At 35.6% G+C, this 17,336-nt stretch overlaps 1 protein-coding gene across 1 annotated transcript; it reads right to left on the bottom strand.

Annotated features, from left to right (window-relative positions):
- Nucleotides 1–4,350: 4,350 nt before the first annotated feature.
- Nucleotides 4,351–16,933, bottom strand: LOC149832344 (vanillin aminotransferase-like). The gene is made up of 19 exons (XM_090014461.1): nucleotides 16,774–16,933; nucleotides 15,869–15,996; nucleotides 15,701–15,785; nucleotides 15,368–15,440; nucleotides 12,952–13,049; nucleotides 10,038–10,130; nucleotides 9,193–9,266; nucleotides 9,030–9,068; nucleotides 8,679–8,767; nucleotides 8,499–8,575; nucleotides 8,332–8,406; nucleotides 7,111–7,158; nucleotides 6,902–6,985; nucleotides 6,736–6,823; nucleotides 6,566–6,644; nucleotides 6,292–6,382; nucleotides 6,075–6,153; nucleotides 4,644–4,759; nucleotides 4,351–4,559 (listed from the first exon to the last, which is right to left on the bottom strand). Exons 1-19 carry the CDS (start codon nucleotides 16,813–16,815, stop codon nucleotides 4,482–4,484), a joined length of 1,536 nt encoding a protein of 511 aa, XP_089870587.1. The 5' UTR covers nucleotides 16,816–16,933; the 3' UTR covers nucleotides 4,351–4,481.
- Between the last annotated feature and the right edge of the window lie 403 nt (nucleotides 16,934–17,336).

Below are 17,336 nucleotides of genomic sequence, written 5' to 3'. Positions count from 1 at the left end.
CTACCCCGACCTCTTTTAACTAATATATTTTTCCATTTCTCCAACCTTCTAACTGGAGCATCATTAGGCCTTCGCCGAATATGTCCAAACCACCGTAAACGATTCTCTCGCATCTTATTTTCAATGGGTGCAACACCTACCTTCTTACGTATCTCCTTTCCTTGAGAGAGTACATTCTCTTAAGATAATCCCAGGCATCATTGGCGTGTTCAAATTTGGCTAGACTTGAACACGTCTTTATGTCAACACTTGATATGAGCCAAGACATGATTTTGACATGTCTCATTCTCCATTCTTTCCATGTTTTTTCATACGTGAAAATGACTTTAACCTTTTATACCTTCAAGAGAGGTATTTTTTTTCTCCTTTTTCTTTGGTGAGAATTAGTTTAGGTTCCGCATCGGTTCCATCCACTAATCTCCATAATCTCTTTCCTCATATAAGGTGCTTCATGATTAAAGCCCATGTTACATAATTTGAATCATTGAGTTTTATGGGCTTAATGGTGACATTATCATTGTTATCCATTTTATAAACTTGTGAACGAGAAGAAAAATGGAGAGAAAAAGAGACAAAAGTTAAAATAAGTAAAGAAGAGGATACTTTACCACAAAATAGTGAAAAATGAGTAGTCCTTCAAGCTTTCAAGTCTTCACACGACCACTCCTTCAAAGAGACTTCACTCTTTTGAAAGAAACTTGAATAACATGCTTCCCAATGCATAAAAAGCATAACTTTTGAATGGCTTTGATACCATGTAAGAAAATGTAACCCACAACCAAAATATCGCTCAAGAAATGCTCACAAAGAGATTACAAGAACCATAAAGGTTCATAAAGAGAGCTCAAGCACAAGAACCTCTAGGGTTCATACACAATACCCGAAAAAGGGTATACAAATTGAATAGGAAAAATAAACTTCATTAATTTGGGAGAAAATCCTATACACTTGAATGAATTACAAGAGGACAATACCCCATATTTATAGAGAAAGAAAAAGGAGCCATTAAGGGAGTCATTAGACTCCCAACGGCTCTATTTAGAGTCATTGGGAGTCAAACGACTCTCTCAAAAAGTGCTTTTTGACTTTAGTCAAAAAGTGTTTTTTGACTAGTAAAAATGGAGATGGCTAAAAAAGGTTTAAAATCTAAACTAAAACCTAGTTTCTAATTAAATACTAACTAAGGCTAATTAAAGCTAATTAAGGGAAAAGAAAAGCAAAAAGATTACATATGAGATAGAATTACATATGAGATTACATATTTTAACATCTTCTACAATCAAAAGATCTTCACGGCTCTGATACCATGTAATGAAATAATGGTGGTCTTCCACAAATGCACGAAGAAACTCACAACAAATGTCTATTGGAGACATTACAAGCATAACCCATGAAAGGGTATAAATGGAAGAACACTTGAAAAGAATAATATTTTATTCATACACAAAAAATGCTTAAGAAGCGTTTGAAGAAGTTGAATTACATACATTGAAGGGGTTCACCCTTATTTATACTAAGAGAAGCAAGAGAGGAGAGCTCATTTTGAGCTCTCCTCAAAAGACTCTTATTATAGCTGTTGGACTAGACAACTATGTTGCAGTCAAGTTCCAACTAGGAACTTGATTGAACAATGTATCTAGTTCCTATTGAACTAGATACAAAAAATACCTATAAAGATAAAATAAAAATAACAATATATATATATATATATATTACATTTTTTAACACTTATGTTTCCAAATTTTAGTTTCTATGTAAGAGATCACAATGGTAAGTTTTTGAAGTTAGGTTGGTTAGTGAGGCAATTCAATGATGAAGATGAGAAGCATAAATGGTGGTATGATATTATGAATGATTTAGATGAGAACCCCAATATTTTTATTGAATCTTCTAAGAAAAAGGCAGTTTGAAGAAGTGGGAGCCATGATGGAAGACATGAAAGAATCGAGTTAACTGAAATATTTTATCCTTTATTAGTCCATTGCCAGTGGTGCTTGAGCTCTCAAAACCACATTGCAGAGAATTTTGTTAAGATGAGGAGCCTCCAAGTCAACAGAATCTGGAAAGACAAACCACTTGAGTGGTTTCCATCTTTGGAGAATTTGTGATCGATGTATTTTGTTATCTGATGTACTGGTCGGGGTCTTGCTTAACCTCAACTTGATTATCCAAAAAAAAAGTTCTCGCTAACAGGGGTGAATCAAGTAGGTTGTTGTAGCTTGACCTAATGGAATGTTGAGTTAGTAAGTTGAGTCACCGCCTACTTATGTAGAGTAGCATGAACACATTATAAGTCTTAATTTGGCTCATGTGCCTATACATCAAAAAAGTTTGATCTATGAGTCTTTGTAAGTTTTGGACCATGAAAATCACATCTGTACAATGAGATTTACAGACACACACTTCAGTTGATATTTATTGCTATTGAAGGTAACTATTAAATAGAAATCACCTTTTCATATTATTTAGGTCTTTTTTTAGCTTGGACCCTATGGATATGACCTACAAGGTTTGTTTTGTACAAAATGAGTTTTGAATCATGTGATCATGACATGTAACTGAATTTTTAAGGGTTTTCAAAATTCAACACACAATGTACCAAAATCTCATGATTCAACAAATCAAATTCTTATAATAAAAAAACATGATTCAAAGTTTGGTCCTTAGTAAACAAACCATGTTGTATGTGTTCAGATTGAGTTGATATAGCTTGAACCTATGATTTCTAGCTCAATAGTTTCACACTTTCATTAGTACCAAATATATATATATATATAGATATATATATATATATATATATAGAGAGAGAGAGTCGATAAAGGATTTCAATATAGCCATAGAAAGGGTCAACGGAGTTGAACCCAAAGAGAACAAAAGTAGAAAAACAAAAACAAAAACAAAACAGAAACAAGCAGGAGCCAAACAAACGAAAAAAAACAGCTCACACAGGAGCCACATAACCAATAAAATCCGGAGGGAGCAGAGCGACAACATGAGGAAATGTTAGATCGGGAAGATGAATACGCAGAATCGCATAAACGCCTACTAGGATTTTTTGAGCAAGAAGATTAATGCCGACCGGAGATTCTCAAAAAAGGGCATCGTTGCGCGCCATCCAAACGAACCACCAAGTGGTAAACAACCACGACCTCCAGATTAACTGCCATTGCTTACTGCACCAAAGGCAGACCGAACCCAAGATGAGGTCTAGCGCAAAGGACTCCTCCATAACCAGGACTTTCGAGTGCCTCCAAGTCCTACAAAAGATCTCCACAAAGGTAGGGCAAGACCAAAAGAGGTGGAACGAGGATTCTTCAGCAGCATGACAAAACACACACCAACTCGAAAGTTGAAAGCCCCACCTCTTTAAGGTAGAGTGAGTTTGGACCTTATCGTGCAAGATTAACCAAGCCAAGACCCGAGAACGGGGTGAAGGGCCCTTTGCCCAGAGCGCAGATTCTGGCAACCAGACCACCCCCAAGGGAAACAACGATCTATAGACTTTGCTGGTCAGAAACTTCCCAGTAGAAGCAATAGCCCAATGCACCCAGTTACCAATATCGGCGGGATCATCAAAATTGTCGTTGAAGAAAGCTCAAGCTGACAACCATGATGAAAAAATGCTCCATGCCGCGAGCGTAAGAAGACCGGAAGGAGAGAAGGAGGCTCATACTTAGAGAGAAGAAAAGTAGCGCAAGGATTATCTGGTTGATGGGCAAGCCAGCATTGCTTAGAGAGCAGAGCAATACTCTTGAGTCTGGGTGCAGGAACACTTAAACAAGCTATAGAACACGACAAAACCACCGAACACCAGCCAACTAGGTGGTTCGTACCCTTGAGAGAGAGAGAGAGAGAGAGAGAGAGAGAGAGAGAGAGAGAGAGATTGGATCCTTTACCCTGGTAGGAGGGAATGGAGAGTTTCAATTTCATAATCTTTTTTATAGTTTTTCCTTTTTTTCAATCTAACATTATGGATGTGATCTACAGTTTGTTTTGCAGGATCCAACTTTAGATTATCCTAATATGACAGGTGAGTCGGTTCTTAAAAGCTTTAAAAAATTAACTCAACATTTTCATAAATTTCAAATCTCATACTTTTACTTTTTAATCAGAAAACACGATCCAACAATTGATTCTTAGCACACAAAACATGCTGAATACATCTGTCCCGTCTGATTTGAAAAACATGACGTAGGACATTGAAAATCAGCACTATCCACACCTTATGGATAGTATGAGGAATCAATTCTTATATATATATATATATATATATATATATATATATATATATATAGAGAGAGAGAGAGAGAGAGAGAGAGAGAGAGAGAGACACACGCTCATTGTTTAAGATTTTACCACAAACAGGCATTACTAATACAACAACAGCAACATGGGAACCATAGGAGAATTCCTACAATGATTTCAGTTTTTTTTCTGAACCACAATTGGCCATTATTAATACAACAGCAGAAACATGGGAATCAGGCTTGTTTCTGAGATTTGAATGCTTTAACTCTCTCCTCTGTGCTTTTAAGTGCTTCTCCATATATGCTGACCATCTGACAAAACCACAAAGCAAAACGTTAACCAACTAAAAACTTCAAGAAAATAATTGGTCTCAAAAGATAACGACCATAGCTTACTTTTTCTATTTCAGCTGGAGTTGAAATAAGTGCCGGAGCTATCCCTATGGCAGTCCCCATATTACGGATCAACAAGCCTCGCTTTTGACATTCTGCTTCCAAATAATCTGGGATTCCTAGAATCAACACCAAATAATCACAAGAAAAGTGATCATCACATCCCATACTATGTGACCAATTAAGACTATTAGCCAATCATTGGAAGCAGTTACATGAAAAGGGCACTTAAACTGAGGTGACGGTATATGAAGAATTGAAGATGCAAGTTTTTATGCACAATGACCAAACACAATCAATCAGCATATATATATAAATATATATATATATATATATATATCCATGTGCGGTATTAGACAACTAAATTGAAATGGCGGAAGATGTATTGATAACTTGGTGTTGGATAAAGAATTGAATTAACGATAGCAGAAGCTATGCCACATAGAAATGGATATGAGACTCTAAACTGCACAGAGAAAATTGAATGTTAATTTTCCTTGAAAACAGGGAAGACATATCTGTATATTTGTATAAGCCTTTGCTTTGGAAGTGTGCGCAAAATATTTGGTATCAATGAGTGAATGCTCATTATTCATGATTGTCAACCAAATCTGACCGTATTGATTGATTAATCATGGTTTATTCACTTTAAAACATACTTTTGAACCAATAATTTAAATGTTAAAATAGATTATATATAATGATCAAAACAAGTACTCCATATTGCAATCAAAATATAACCATAAAAGGAAGTTTTTCACACCTAAATTGTTATACTAAAAGCATGATTAATAATACCACCCATACAGTCACATCTACTTGAAAATGCATAAATAAATATGCGCCATCAAACTCAATGACATGGTACACACATCCACACCACAGTGATCTTATATATCTTGATACATATACATATTCAGCATAGATGTGCATACACCAAAAACTCGTACAAGTGAGCAGAATATCATGTATGGATGGATTTTTAAGGACTACATGGGTGCTTTTATCATAGTTCTTTTTGGCATGGAACATGCTTCAAGTCAAGAATTACAAATACTTTAAGGGCAGAATGGTTAGTTGAAATTGCATGAAAATGCAATGATCAGAAGAATGGCCTAGATCCAAATTGCTTTATCTGAAATGTAAACAATACTAAATAAATCATGACAAGCTGATTTACTAAAAAATACACAGATGCAGCTCATCTATACCAAATCCGCTGGAAAACATCAACACCAGAGACTCATGATATATGTGTGTGCATGTGTGTGCGCATGTGCACTCCCTCAGGGTTCAGTGCAGTTTACCCATGTCACAAACATAAGTAGTTGCCAGTTCATTCAAAGAAGGAAATTAACAGAAGCAGTTGACAACAGGCAAAATGTTCTCAAACTGCATGCAAGTGACAGCTGTGTTTCAGAACAAAGGTTTTACCCCATTCCTCCGGGAAAAGATCATTAGGTGACTTGTTGTCAACAATCTCGGTCGCAACCATTAACCCAACCCCTCTTACCTGCACGAACATCGACATATTATCAAAAAAATAACAGAGAACTATATACAACTCAAAAGCAATTTAGTCTGACCTTATTAGTATTGTAATTCAAGTGTTAAAAATTGACAATTACAAAAAAAAGCCTTGTGCAGATACCTCCCCAACAATTGGGCTGTCAGCAAAGGCTTGCATACCATCTAGTAACATTGGAGCTACGGTGTTGACATTATCAAGGATACACCTTTCCCTGGAGATCAATCACAAATGATGCAAAATGGATGAATATAAGAGTAGCTATATTAACACATGTTTGTACTATGTCAAGTTATAATGCTAATTTTCATCATCAAGCAAATAATTGATAGATAATTATAATATTTAAGATGACCAAATATTGTCATGTCATATAAATCAGACATCTTAGACATACTTATAAATCTTGAGTGCTTCTAAAGCAACCGCACAGCCAACTGGATTGCCACTATGAGTAAATCCATGACAAAATGCACCTGAAATTCATCTCAGGAGAAAGATGGTGAGACAATACTGTTTCAGAAAATTGGTTTTAAAGCATTGCGCATTAGAAGAAAAGAGCCTTACCAATTTTGTTGGTTTCAGAACATATGACCTCTGAAACTTCTTCACTCAGAAGAGCAGCTGCAATGGGTGCGTAGGCAGATGAAAGACCCTGCATGTACATCACAAGTTAAAAATTATATGCTGTGGATGCTATAATGATGGCATTTGATATTCCCCTGGAAGCAACCTTTGCTAAGGTTACAAGGTCTGGCTTAATATTGTATTTGTCACTTCCAAACATTACTCCCAACCTTCCGAAGCCAGTGACAACCTGAAAAAAGTTTACAGAGAGGTAAAACAGCATTAGCAAAGTAAGCAAAAGAAGAACACATAATTCAATTTGAGTGATAATTTTGAGGTGAAAAAAGTTTCAGGAAAAAGGAAATATCACAATACCTCATCAGCAACGAAGAGAATATCATATTTTTTTAGGACAGCTTGAACCTAAATCAAAACAAATAAGAAGACTCATTATCCACTACGAGAAAAAAAAAGCAAGACAATACCAATCATTAATTAACTGGAAATAAGCTAAAAGGCTAAGAAAGATATTATGAAATAAACAATATTATGTCCAAAAATGAAAAATGAAAAAGCCTTCACGTGTGGAATCACACACACAGGTTTCCTTTAACCTTCAGAGCATTTAATCAAGGTGCACGGATGGAAGTTAGGCATGATATTCCAATAACGCTTGTGAATGCTCTTTCATGATGAAACTTATCTGCAGCCTCTAAAGCACGTCACATGGATATGTCCATGGACAAAAGGATAATGACATTTTGTGAAGTTTCCAATGTGACTAATCTATGAGAGGATATGGAATGGCAGACAAAAAATCGAGTATCTGTGTGATATAGCTCTAAAGTCTAAAGCCAGGTAGACCCATGAGAAGTAAAAGGCATAAGCCTCGACTACGGCCCCTTAAAGACTCCTTTTGAATGTTGACAAAATAATCTCTATACAATCTTGAAGGCCATGTATTAGTTAGTCTCATTTACATGAAAGTCATGAGCAGCCCCTTACTTTATATAGAAGAAGGGGCCATGTTTCTCACAGAACCGTGTGAACCAAAAATATGTGAGTTTTCGTGGATGGAGCATTTTTGGTGCTTTTTAGCAATTCCAGTCCTACAGATGTTTCAGAATGGCCCATTTGTTAGAAAATGTCAAATTGGATCATGTTTCTTCAACAAAAAACTTGTTTACATGTCATAATCGGATGATCTAGAAGCCGGTTCCAATGAGACCAAAAGTGTAGATCACATCCATGTCTTCACATTTTTTAAAATAATAGAAAAAACAACGCACTTTGGTGCACACAAAAGTTCATGAGAACAATGTTATGTTATTACTGATCACCACCATCACATTTATAATTTAAATTGTTATAGAAACACCATAATATTCACAAAAAAGATAAAGAAGAAATTTACAGGGCCTGGCTCAAACCCAAATCCCAAATTAAACTGGGTAAGGTCTCTAAGAGTATATTTATCCAAACTAACTTGGAGAAAGAGATAATGATGTCAAAAAGCTTGATAAGTATAGAATATAACACAATCAACCTCTACTCTTTTTTCTGGATTACCTTACAAGAAAGAAAAATGTAGCATACCTTATCAAAGTATGTAGCAGGAGGAGGAACGAGACCCCCAGCAGTCATCACTGGCTCTGCAATGAATGCTGCAATCTGGATAATGAAGAAGCAAATTAGCAAGAGATCAAACCTGAGGTTCTTACCTAATGTCTTCAGTTACGGAAAAAAGGAGGAAACACAATTACCGTCTCTGGTCCCTCCTTCAAGATAAGGTTCTCCAAGTTATTTGCTAATCGGGTAGAGTACTCCTCCTCGGATTCACCTATAGTATTCAGCTATGACATGTTTACACACATAGAGAAGTGCCATTGGAAAAATACCGAAACCAAAAGAGAACAATTGTAAAAGTTAATACGTCAAAGAACCTGGTAAACGGTAGCGCCAATAATGTGGACAGTCAGTGTGCAAGACAAATGGTGCTGGCAGATCAAACTGTTGATACATTGATGCCTGCCTATATAAGCATCATAATTTCATGAATTAGAGCCAGACGAAAATGTTGAAAATTAAAAGGTAAGGGAACTACTAATGAAAAACAGAACGTCTACTGTAAATTGATGATGAAAGGGAGAGCACTATGCATAGCTGGAGACTTCCACTGTCTTGTTTGTAGCAGTGGCAGACTTAAAGAGAAGAAAGCTTGAGATTGATCAAACTGAGGCTCATTTACATTTTATAATTATCTATAAGAGAAGACAATTAGACCAAAAGATTACCCTGAAAGGCTTGTTGATATCATAGTTGATCCATGATATCTGCAAGAATCACAAAATAGCAAAGAGAAGAACAAAAAAAAATCAGATTCCTCATTCACAAATATGAAATTTTGAGAGATGAAACATCTTAGAAAGTCATGAATAAAGATTGGAAAGAAAATACGATTTTTTTCGTGAGATAAACTTCTTTTTCTGTGGCCTTCCCAATGCGTTGTTGTACATCCATACTATCTTCACCTAGAAATATGCAAAACAAGCTGGTTCAAGCTAAAGTATTAAGTTAAACATTGAAAAGGAAATCAAACTATAAGCCAGATGAGTAATTTTTTTTGAAACACTCCATTAGTGAAAGCAGAAGGAAAAACATGTCTGCAGTAGAATAGTATATGAAAAACAAACAACCACATCCTACTACATAATGAATTATAGAATTTAAGATAACCACTTTTATCATGCTTAATTTATGGCAACTAATGCAACTAGCTCTTGGTTGACTCTTCCACGAACATTCAACCTTTTGGACAGAGAAATGCTGCTTGTTCTGACCCTAAATCTGTCACAGGGACACACCATTTTGGGTGTGTCTCTGGTGACATGAGCGGACATGGACACTGACATGTATTATACAAATATCCATAAGCTGACAAATGGATATGGTTCCTATGCTGTATTGTACAGCCCAGAAACAATACTATTTGATGGCTTTGAAAATAAGAGTCTGAGTGACACTCTGAAGATTAGGGTAAAATATCAAATAACCAGAATGTGTGATATAGATTTACAAGGATGCTGCGACAGAAGACATTCACAGCTAGGGATGAAAACAAATGAAATATAAAAGTTCTCTTCAACATAAATTAACAATGAATTCTAATAAACATCAAACCCTTATTTTATGATAGAACAGTCAAGAATCTTTAGACCTTTACAGGCCTGCATGTAATGCATACTAAAAGGTTATTGAACATCTGATTATGTTTATTATGCATCATAGAATTTCCCACAAACCTGAGTATCATTAATTTCGGAACCACTGGATGCGAGGAAGGTTTTACCCATCTTTGTTGCAGTAAAGGTTTCAATAAGTTCTCTTGCAAGAGCCTGAAATTATGATAAAGTTTCATTTGTAAAGTTTTCAAATATCCATGCTGGAAAATGGCACTATTCACATTAAGAAATAACAAATACAAACAATGTGATTATCTCAAAAGCAGGCATATGAAACTAAACCATAGTTGAGACTGCTGTATAATTATGCCATTAACGAGAATGTTTATACTTGTCCAGAGTCCCTATTATTATCAAATTCTCCTTACAGAATAAAACTAAGCATTAGCCCCGCAAAGTTTAGAATGATGATCCAAGAATCCATTTGATATAGCAGCTAGATACATCCAAAAAACAAAGAAAACAACTAAAACTTATAAGGATTATGACTATTACAGCTATTATGATTATAATGTCATTGGAAATAGTCATTATGAGGGCCAATTCTTTCAGGTAAGGCATGAAATGGCAGTTAAATGTGGTTTTGATTTTACTTGATCCCCTATTTTCTCAAACAGAAAACTCAAAGCTTTTATAAGAAAGCCTCAAACTCACAAGGAGATGCAAAAATTCATTCGATAGAAACACAAGCAAAACAACCAGATCTGATTCAATTAGCCAGTTGAATACTTACAATTTACCTAAATGTTTATTTAGGAAAATCAAACTTGACACAGTTTTATTTGCTTTCTCAGAAAATACATAAATAATATGGACATACACACGTGTAGAAGCGAAGATCTCTCTCCTAATGGATGGATCCAAATCAAATAGGAAATTGATTTGGCAGCTTAAATTTTTTTATTAAAAAAACATTGTGATTTTATCTATATGTGACATGACATTAGATAAGTCATACTTGATGAAATTCTTTTGGTTTCCTTCAAAAGGAAAATTGTTAAAATTTAAAGAACGGTTGAAGAGGATTGGAGAAGGAGATGCAAAATATCTTAACTAACAAAGAAAAAATCTGTGTCTTTACTATCCCCTTAAAATTAGGATAAGCAGTAGTAGTAGTAGTCACGATAAAAAAAAAGAGATAATAATAAATGAGATTATAACAGTAGCACAATAACAATGTGCGTTGGGGATGCCCTCACATTTGGCATGTCATATCCGTAACCTCACTGTAACCTCCATAACTAGGACAACCAACTCTCCTTTAAACCCTGAAAGTCTCTCAAGGTTGTCATCCCTCACCCAACTCTACCTAGAAAACAACATACTGGAAGGAAGCATTCCCTCAAGCTTAGGTAAGTTGCCCTTGCTCAAAGCCTTTTCCCTCAGTGGTAACCGGTTGGCCGGGACAGTGCCTCCGGGTTTAGGGAACCTAAAGAATTTGGTGCAAATCAACCTAGGGAAGAATCTCTTAACAGGTGGAATCCCACCCACGTTGAGAAACCTCCATGGCTTGCAGTTTCTTGACCTGAGATCCAACCTTCTATCCGGGGAAATTCCTAATTTTGTTGGGGGAACCGAAGAACCTCACATATATTGACCTCTCGGACAATGAATTCAGTCGGAGTATACCAAGTTCAATTTGTAACCTACCCAATATCCTTAACCTGAACTTGAATCACAACAACCTTACAGGTGATGTTTGTAAAGCAACCAACACCCCCATGTTGAGCGTCATACTTTTGAGATGACCGAATATTGGACATGGCCTTATTTTTCAACAACATAGTGTGAAGCTCATCAAAACTTGGCCATAGAATCTGACTTGCAAACATTATGGTGAACACATTGTATTCTATCCTGAGTGCATGCACAGTTTGCATGCATATATCTTCATTAACAATAGGAGATCTTGTTGCCACTAACTACTCTTAATTGGCTTCATTCTATTGTTGTAGTTCAAAACATTGGAATTTCCTACGCTCAATTTGCTAAATCCAATTTAAGTAGAATCTCCCAAAGCTTATGAACCATGACCCACAATGGGATCTGGAAAAAAATCTCTCGTGAGAAGGACACAAACTCATCATTCTTGTGTCAGCTGATGTATTCTGAATTAAGAATCAAGTCTCCAACAGAACACTTCACTGCCATAAGAATCACATCAATCACATTGATGCAATTAGACTGAGCATGTCTAAAATATTTCAGCCTCATCACACACTATCTACAAGAATAATGACAAGAAAAACTATCCACTCAGTTAACTCTTAGACTACAATCAATTTGAGCTAAGATAGTGCTGCAAAGATTCATTATTCCTACCAATTGTACACCAAAAATTGAGAAACTTGACCAGAACTATGGCAAAATAACAACATCAATCAGGTCAAAAGGAGCTTGATGAAGATGCAGCGATTCCCATAAAAGGTGACATCAAGTGGGAGCTCGGATTTCTCCTGATTCTTTCTTTGGTTTACAATGCTTCCAAATCACATCGAATCATGAGATACAACTTGTCATAAAAACAAAGGTAGAAAAGGGGGAGAAAGAAAACAAACACAGAAAAATAATAAAACGAGAGCTAAAGTTATATTAATGATAATATTTTACATTACTATACTCTGTAGGAAAGATTTTATTGAATTTAATCAGAATACTATTAATGGAAGAAAGATTATGACGTGTTCAATTTAAGAATCAAGGAACAATAAGAACAATGATCTTACATTTCTTTTCAATAAATTATTTCGCATGTCTCCTCAAAAAAAAAAGAACAATGTTCTTCAACAATAGTGACTTGTCAATTTTGGCATATATAAGGACATCCACACTCATGGACTTCTTCTATATGCATGCATCAAAGAAATCATCCACGATTAGAAAAGGAAAAAAAAAACTGAATTAGTTGCTTTTGTATCTTAAATAAGATACATCATGATGGACATGTTAACAAGATCAAGTCATTCATTAGTACCATGGAAGGCCTTGTAGTTTTATTCCAACCATTGTGGTAATATGGTAATTTCTTTAATTGTGCAGTAGCAGCTTCCACAAGCCGAGATTCACTTCCACCTACAAACATATATAGATTAAAACAAAGCTTATTTTATAATGAGAAGTACATGATACAAATGAAAGAAAAGTAGGGACTAGACATACAAACAATATTCTGAAAAGTTAAAGGGACAACTACAAAACCAGTTAAATGCCAATAGTACAGTCAATTTTCTAGATTTATACATCTTAGAGAATACAGGTGCTAAGTAGGGTTGTCAATGTTGGCCGAAATAAGCACATTGAGTGCCATCGATCTTTGCAAGTCATTGAGATAGATGAACTGGTGAAGGAACATTATCACATTACTAGTTTTTTTACTGTTAAACATACATGGTAAGTAACCTTTTCAAGACTTCTAACATGACAACACTTACAAAGAACCATGACTACTCTCTCTCCCTATATATATATATATATATATATATATATATATGTATATGTATATGTGCCTAGGAGTCAAGAAACAAATTTTTAGCGTTAAACATTCAAATATCATTACAAGGAACAACTTATTGTTTCACAGGAAAACACCTTCTCAAAACTGTATTTTGCTTATATTAAAGATTTGAATGATAGTTGAGTAATTAGATAGTGTTATATGAAATGTTCTATAATGTTCATTCTCTTGTTATTTGTAAAGCTTTATTGAGTTTATGCAATTCGCAGACCCAGAGACAAAAATTACCAACCCAATAATCACAATTGAATACATGACTATATGACATGACATTATCATGAATAACTAAACATATAAAAATGGACCATCACTTAACTAGGAAGAAGATTGAGACCAAGCAACTCGTGTGTCCTAACCTCTCTCTCTCTCTTACTCTTTCATTCTCTCTCTCAATCCTTTTTCTTTTCATTATTTACTGCACTTGCAGGTTCGATCGGCGATATTGGCGTGAATGAACACATCTCTCAAGGAATAACAACTTTCTTGATGTATGAATGACTGCAGCTAGAAATGTCATTTTTACAGTCAAGTAGTTCGTCATGCAAACCAATGATTCCTTCTGTAGAACAAACTCTTCATGTCATCAAGATTAAGATGAAATCACATTTTTCATATATACAAATTGAATAGTGCTTCTTTAAATATACCAAGCCTAATGGTGGATGTACATGCACCTCTTATCTACTATAGACTGTTTTCTTGAGAATGGTATAGAATATAGAGTCTCAAGCATGCTATTCCCTCATGAAAGTGATATAGCCAATGAATAAATCCAAACTTATGAGAGGTAATCCATGCACTTTCTTTGAGATCAATGTTCTTAAGTCAATGGTTTGAGTTCTTACAATAGTAGACAATCAATAGGTCTGAGGGCATTCTTACAATAGAAGATATATCAATATGATGCCAATATTTGAAAGAAAGTCAGGTTCCAAGCCCTTGTACGTGTCCTTCTCCTACCACACAAAGTATTTCGGTACATGTTATGTTTATGTTTATAGCCATAATAGAGGTTTGAACATGGAGTAACACAAATGCAATCCTCCTTGTCAGAAGAGATACAAGTTTTATGACCCTACACCTAGAGGATTTTTTTCTTTTCTTTTTCCTAATGGATTTTACCGTTTCCAAAAATGCACCATTTTCTCCTATGATTAGCTAAATCAAAGGTCATTAAGAAAGTCTCATGCTACATGTATCTGTTGAGACCTTCATCAATGACCACAGTGAATTCCCATTTCTAATTAAGCTAGATCTTAGCTTGATAGTGAGTTACGTTAAAAGCATGGAAAACATGTACTAACAGCAAACTAAGAGATTTTTCTCTAGATGGTGCTAAAGAACAATCACTAGAAGGAACATATGAGCCAAGTCCACAAAAAGAGAGACAGATGACATACTCAAGGAAAAGTGTATGAGCTGAATTTCAAATCCAAACTTGTAAAGGTATGCAAGATAAGAGGACTTTCTTGATCCAGACCGAGTCCAAATCCCACAAAAGGAGAGGCGTTCAAGCTATGTGCTAAGTAGACATCCTTAAAGCCATTAACACCTAAATCAATAAAAATGTTTGCAGCAATTGCTACAACCGTTACAATAGAGTCCAAATCTTGAAGAAATGTTTGAAATAACATCTTAACGTAACATTGTTCTCCAGTTCTATTATGAAGCTCCCAACCATCATAACAGCAAATTCATCTGGCTGAAATTAAACGTCTAAATAAACAAATCCAAGAATATAGTAAAGAAAAAAAAGAGAGGCAAATTAATGCCAAGACTATGTTAAATGTTGTTAGGAGTCATATGTCCCAATATGAAGCCTGAATGGTGCAATTTTCTGTAAGAGTAAACAATAAACAATACAACTTGGACATACCTAAGGATGTACAACCCATTCCTGAAAAACCATCAATGTATTTTTTCCCGTTGACATCATAAAGGTAAATTCCCTGCAACGTTCACATCAATATATTATATAGAAAAGCTACTGATGTAAAGAAGTTTCTCAACTTGGCAAGTTAGATATAATGCCAAGTCATAATTCAGGTAAAAAGGTCCATTAAAACTGCTGTTTTGGATTTTGAATAATTAAGAAATCTTGAATAAAGCAATAAAATTGCTAAGAAACATCACTTGGGGAAAAAAATGATGCACAGAACAGCATTAATTAGCCCGTAATATCCATCTTAATTATCTCTGATGCAAGTACCTCAGTTTTTTCGACAACAAATGGATCTATAGTAGCAATTTCCAGAGGAGAAGTGAATGGTGCCAGCAAGGAGTGACCTTTATAACTGCAACATGTAATTAGCAAAAATAAGAGAATGACTCCACATTGCAAAATGCGTGCGTGAATATTCATGTGCACGGCATATACCTTTTTTCGGTCTCTGCATCATTCATCAAAGATGCTTCTGAACTGCTCCATCTTGAATTTGCCGGGCCTTGAAGGACATGCTGTTGAAAGCTTGCAGTGGCAGCAACATATCTTGGGATAGCACTGACCTGGGGGATAACAAAAACATTAGCCCAAATTCAACCCGACCCGAAAGTAATTCGGTCGGGTACTGGATATAGTCCTTATCAGACATTGGGTAAGAAAGATTTTCAGATAATTTCGAATCTGAAACCAGTATCGATCGATCGGTTTCACAATAAGGTCCAATCAGATGAAAAGCAATGCAGTTGGGCCAGATTTGGGTAACGGACCGAGACTCTATTATTAAGGCATTGAAATGACGGCAGCATGGTTTAAAGTTTAAACATACGATCTGTTAGACTTTTCACTCACACTGCTCTACCATGTCTGAAAGCTTAAATTTTGTGACATTTTATTCTAAAAAAAAAATGGACAAAAGATTACGTACGGTGGATGATTCTCGTCTTTGAATATATGGTGTGGGTTGGAACCGGATTCACTTAACAATTTTAGTGACAAGGTCGGATATAGTTAATTTTATGAAATCTCCCGTTCGGAATCTAGGATAGATGAGTTATGGTTTTATTTGCAACCTGATGAAAATTTCAAAACCCACTTGAAGCTCGTTCCTATCGAACTCTCTCTCTGTCATCAAGACGACCTCATTCAACTTAAAACATGCACATTATTAATTTCATCCCAAGCAAAAAAAAAAAAAATCCAAAATTCCATGCACTTAAAAAAGTTTAATCTAATTAACAGAAGGAAATTAAAACAATATCTTCAGCAAGGCATTGACAACAACAACAACAACACTCGATAATCCAAAAAGAAAATTAAAGGAAGAGAGATAATATATACACCTTGGAGTTGAGGGCTGTGCGGAACAAATGATTCAGAGTCATCTTCGCTACTCTATCCCTCTCGTTCAAGCAAAACTCTTTTTCGAATTTTCTTGGCTGTGCAGAACAAACGTTTGGATATGTGACTAATTTATAGAGAAGATGAAGCTAGAAGAGTCCAAGTAGGCGCTGGCTGGCTCTTCACGTGAGGAGTATATACGGGTAATTTTTTTTTTTTAACTTTTTACCGCTTAACTTGATACCCAGGTGATCAAGAAGAGTCCCACACCAAAATCACATCACATCCGAGTAGCAGATCGTTGCTAAGCCACAAGAGTCCAAAGTAGGCGCCAGCACTGTCACTACACGTGTCCTGATCTGTAAGATCACAAGCAAATTTTTTTTTTTTTTACTTCACACACATTGTATGCTGTCTTGGCATTTCTCATCTCAAAAGATGTTGAAATGGATGGTCGTCAGCAGACGAGCTGGCGCTTTGCTGCACACGCGGAAATTTTTACTTGCCATTTAATAGGAAGAGAGTCCCAACCCCCAAAAAAATCATCCCTGCTAGGCGGGTTGAC

The sequence above is a fragment of the Nuphar pumila genome, chromosome 7 (assembly GCF_984573655.1).
Source record: "Nuphar pumila chromosome 7, dmNupPumi1.hap1.1, whole genome shotgun sequence".
NCBI classification, from domain to species: Eukaryota; Viridiplantae; Streptophyta; class Magnoliopsida; order Nymphaeales; family Nymphaeaceae; genus Nuphar; species Nuphar pumila.
This window is presented reverse-complemented; position numbering and strand designations above follow the sequence as displayed.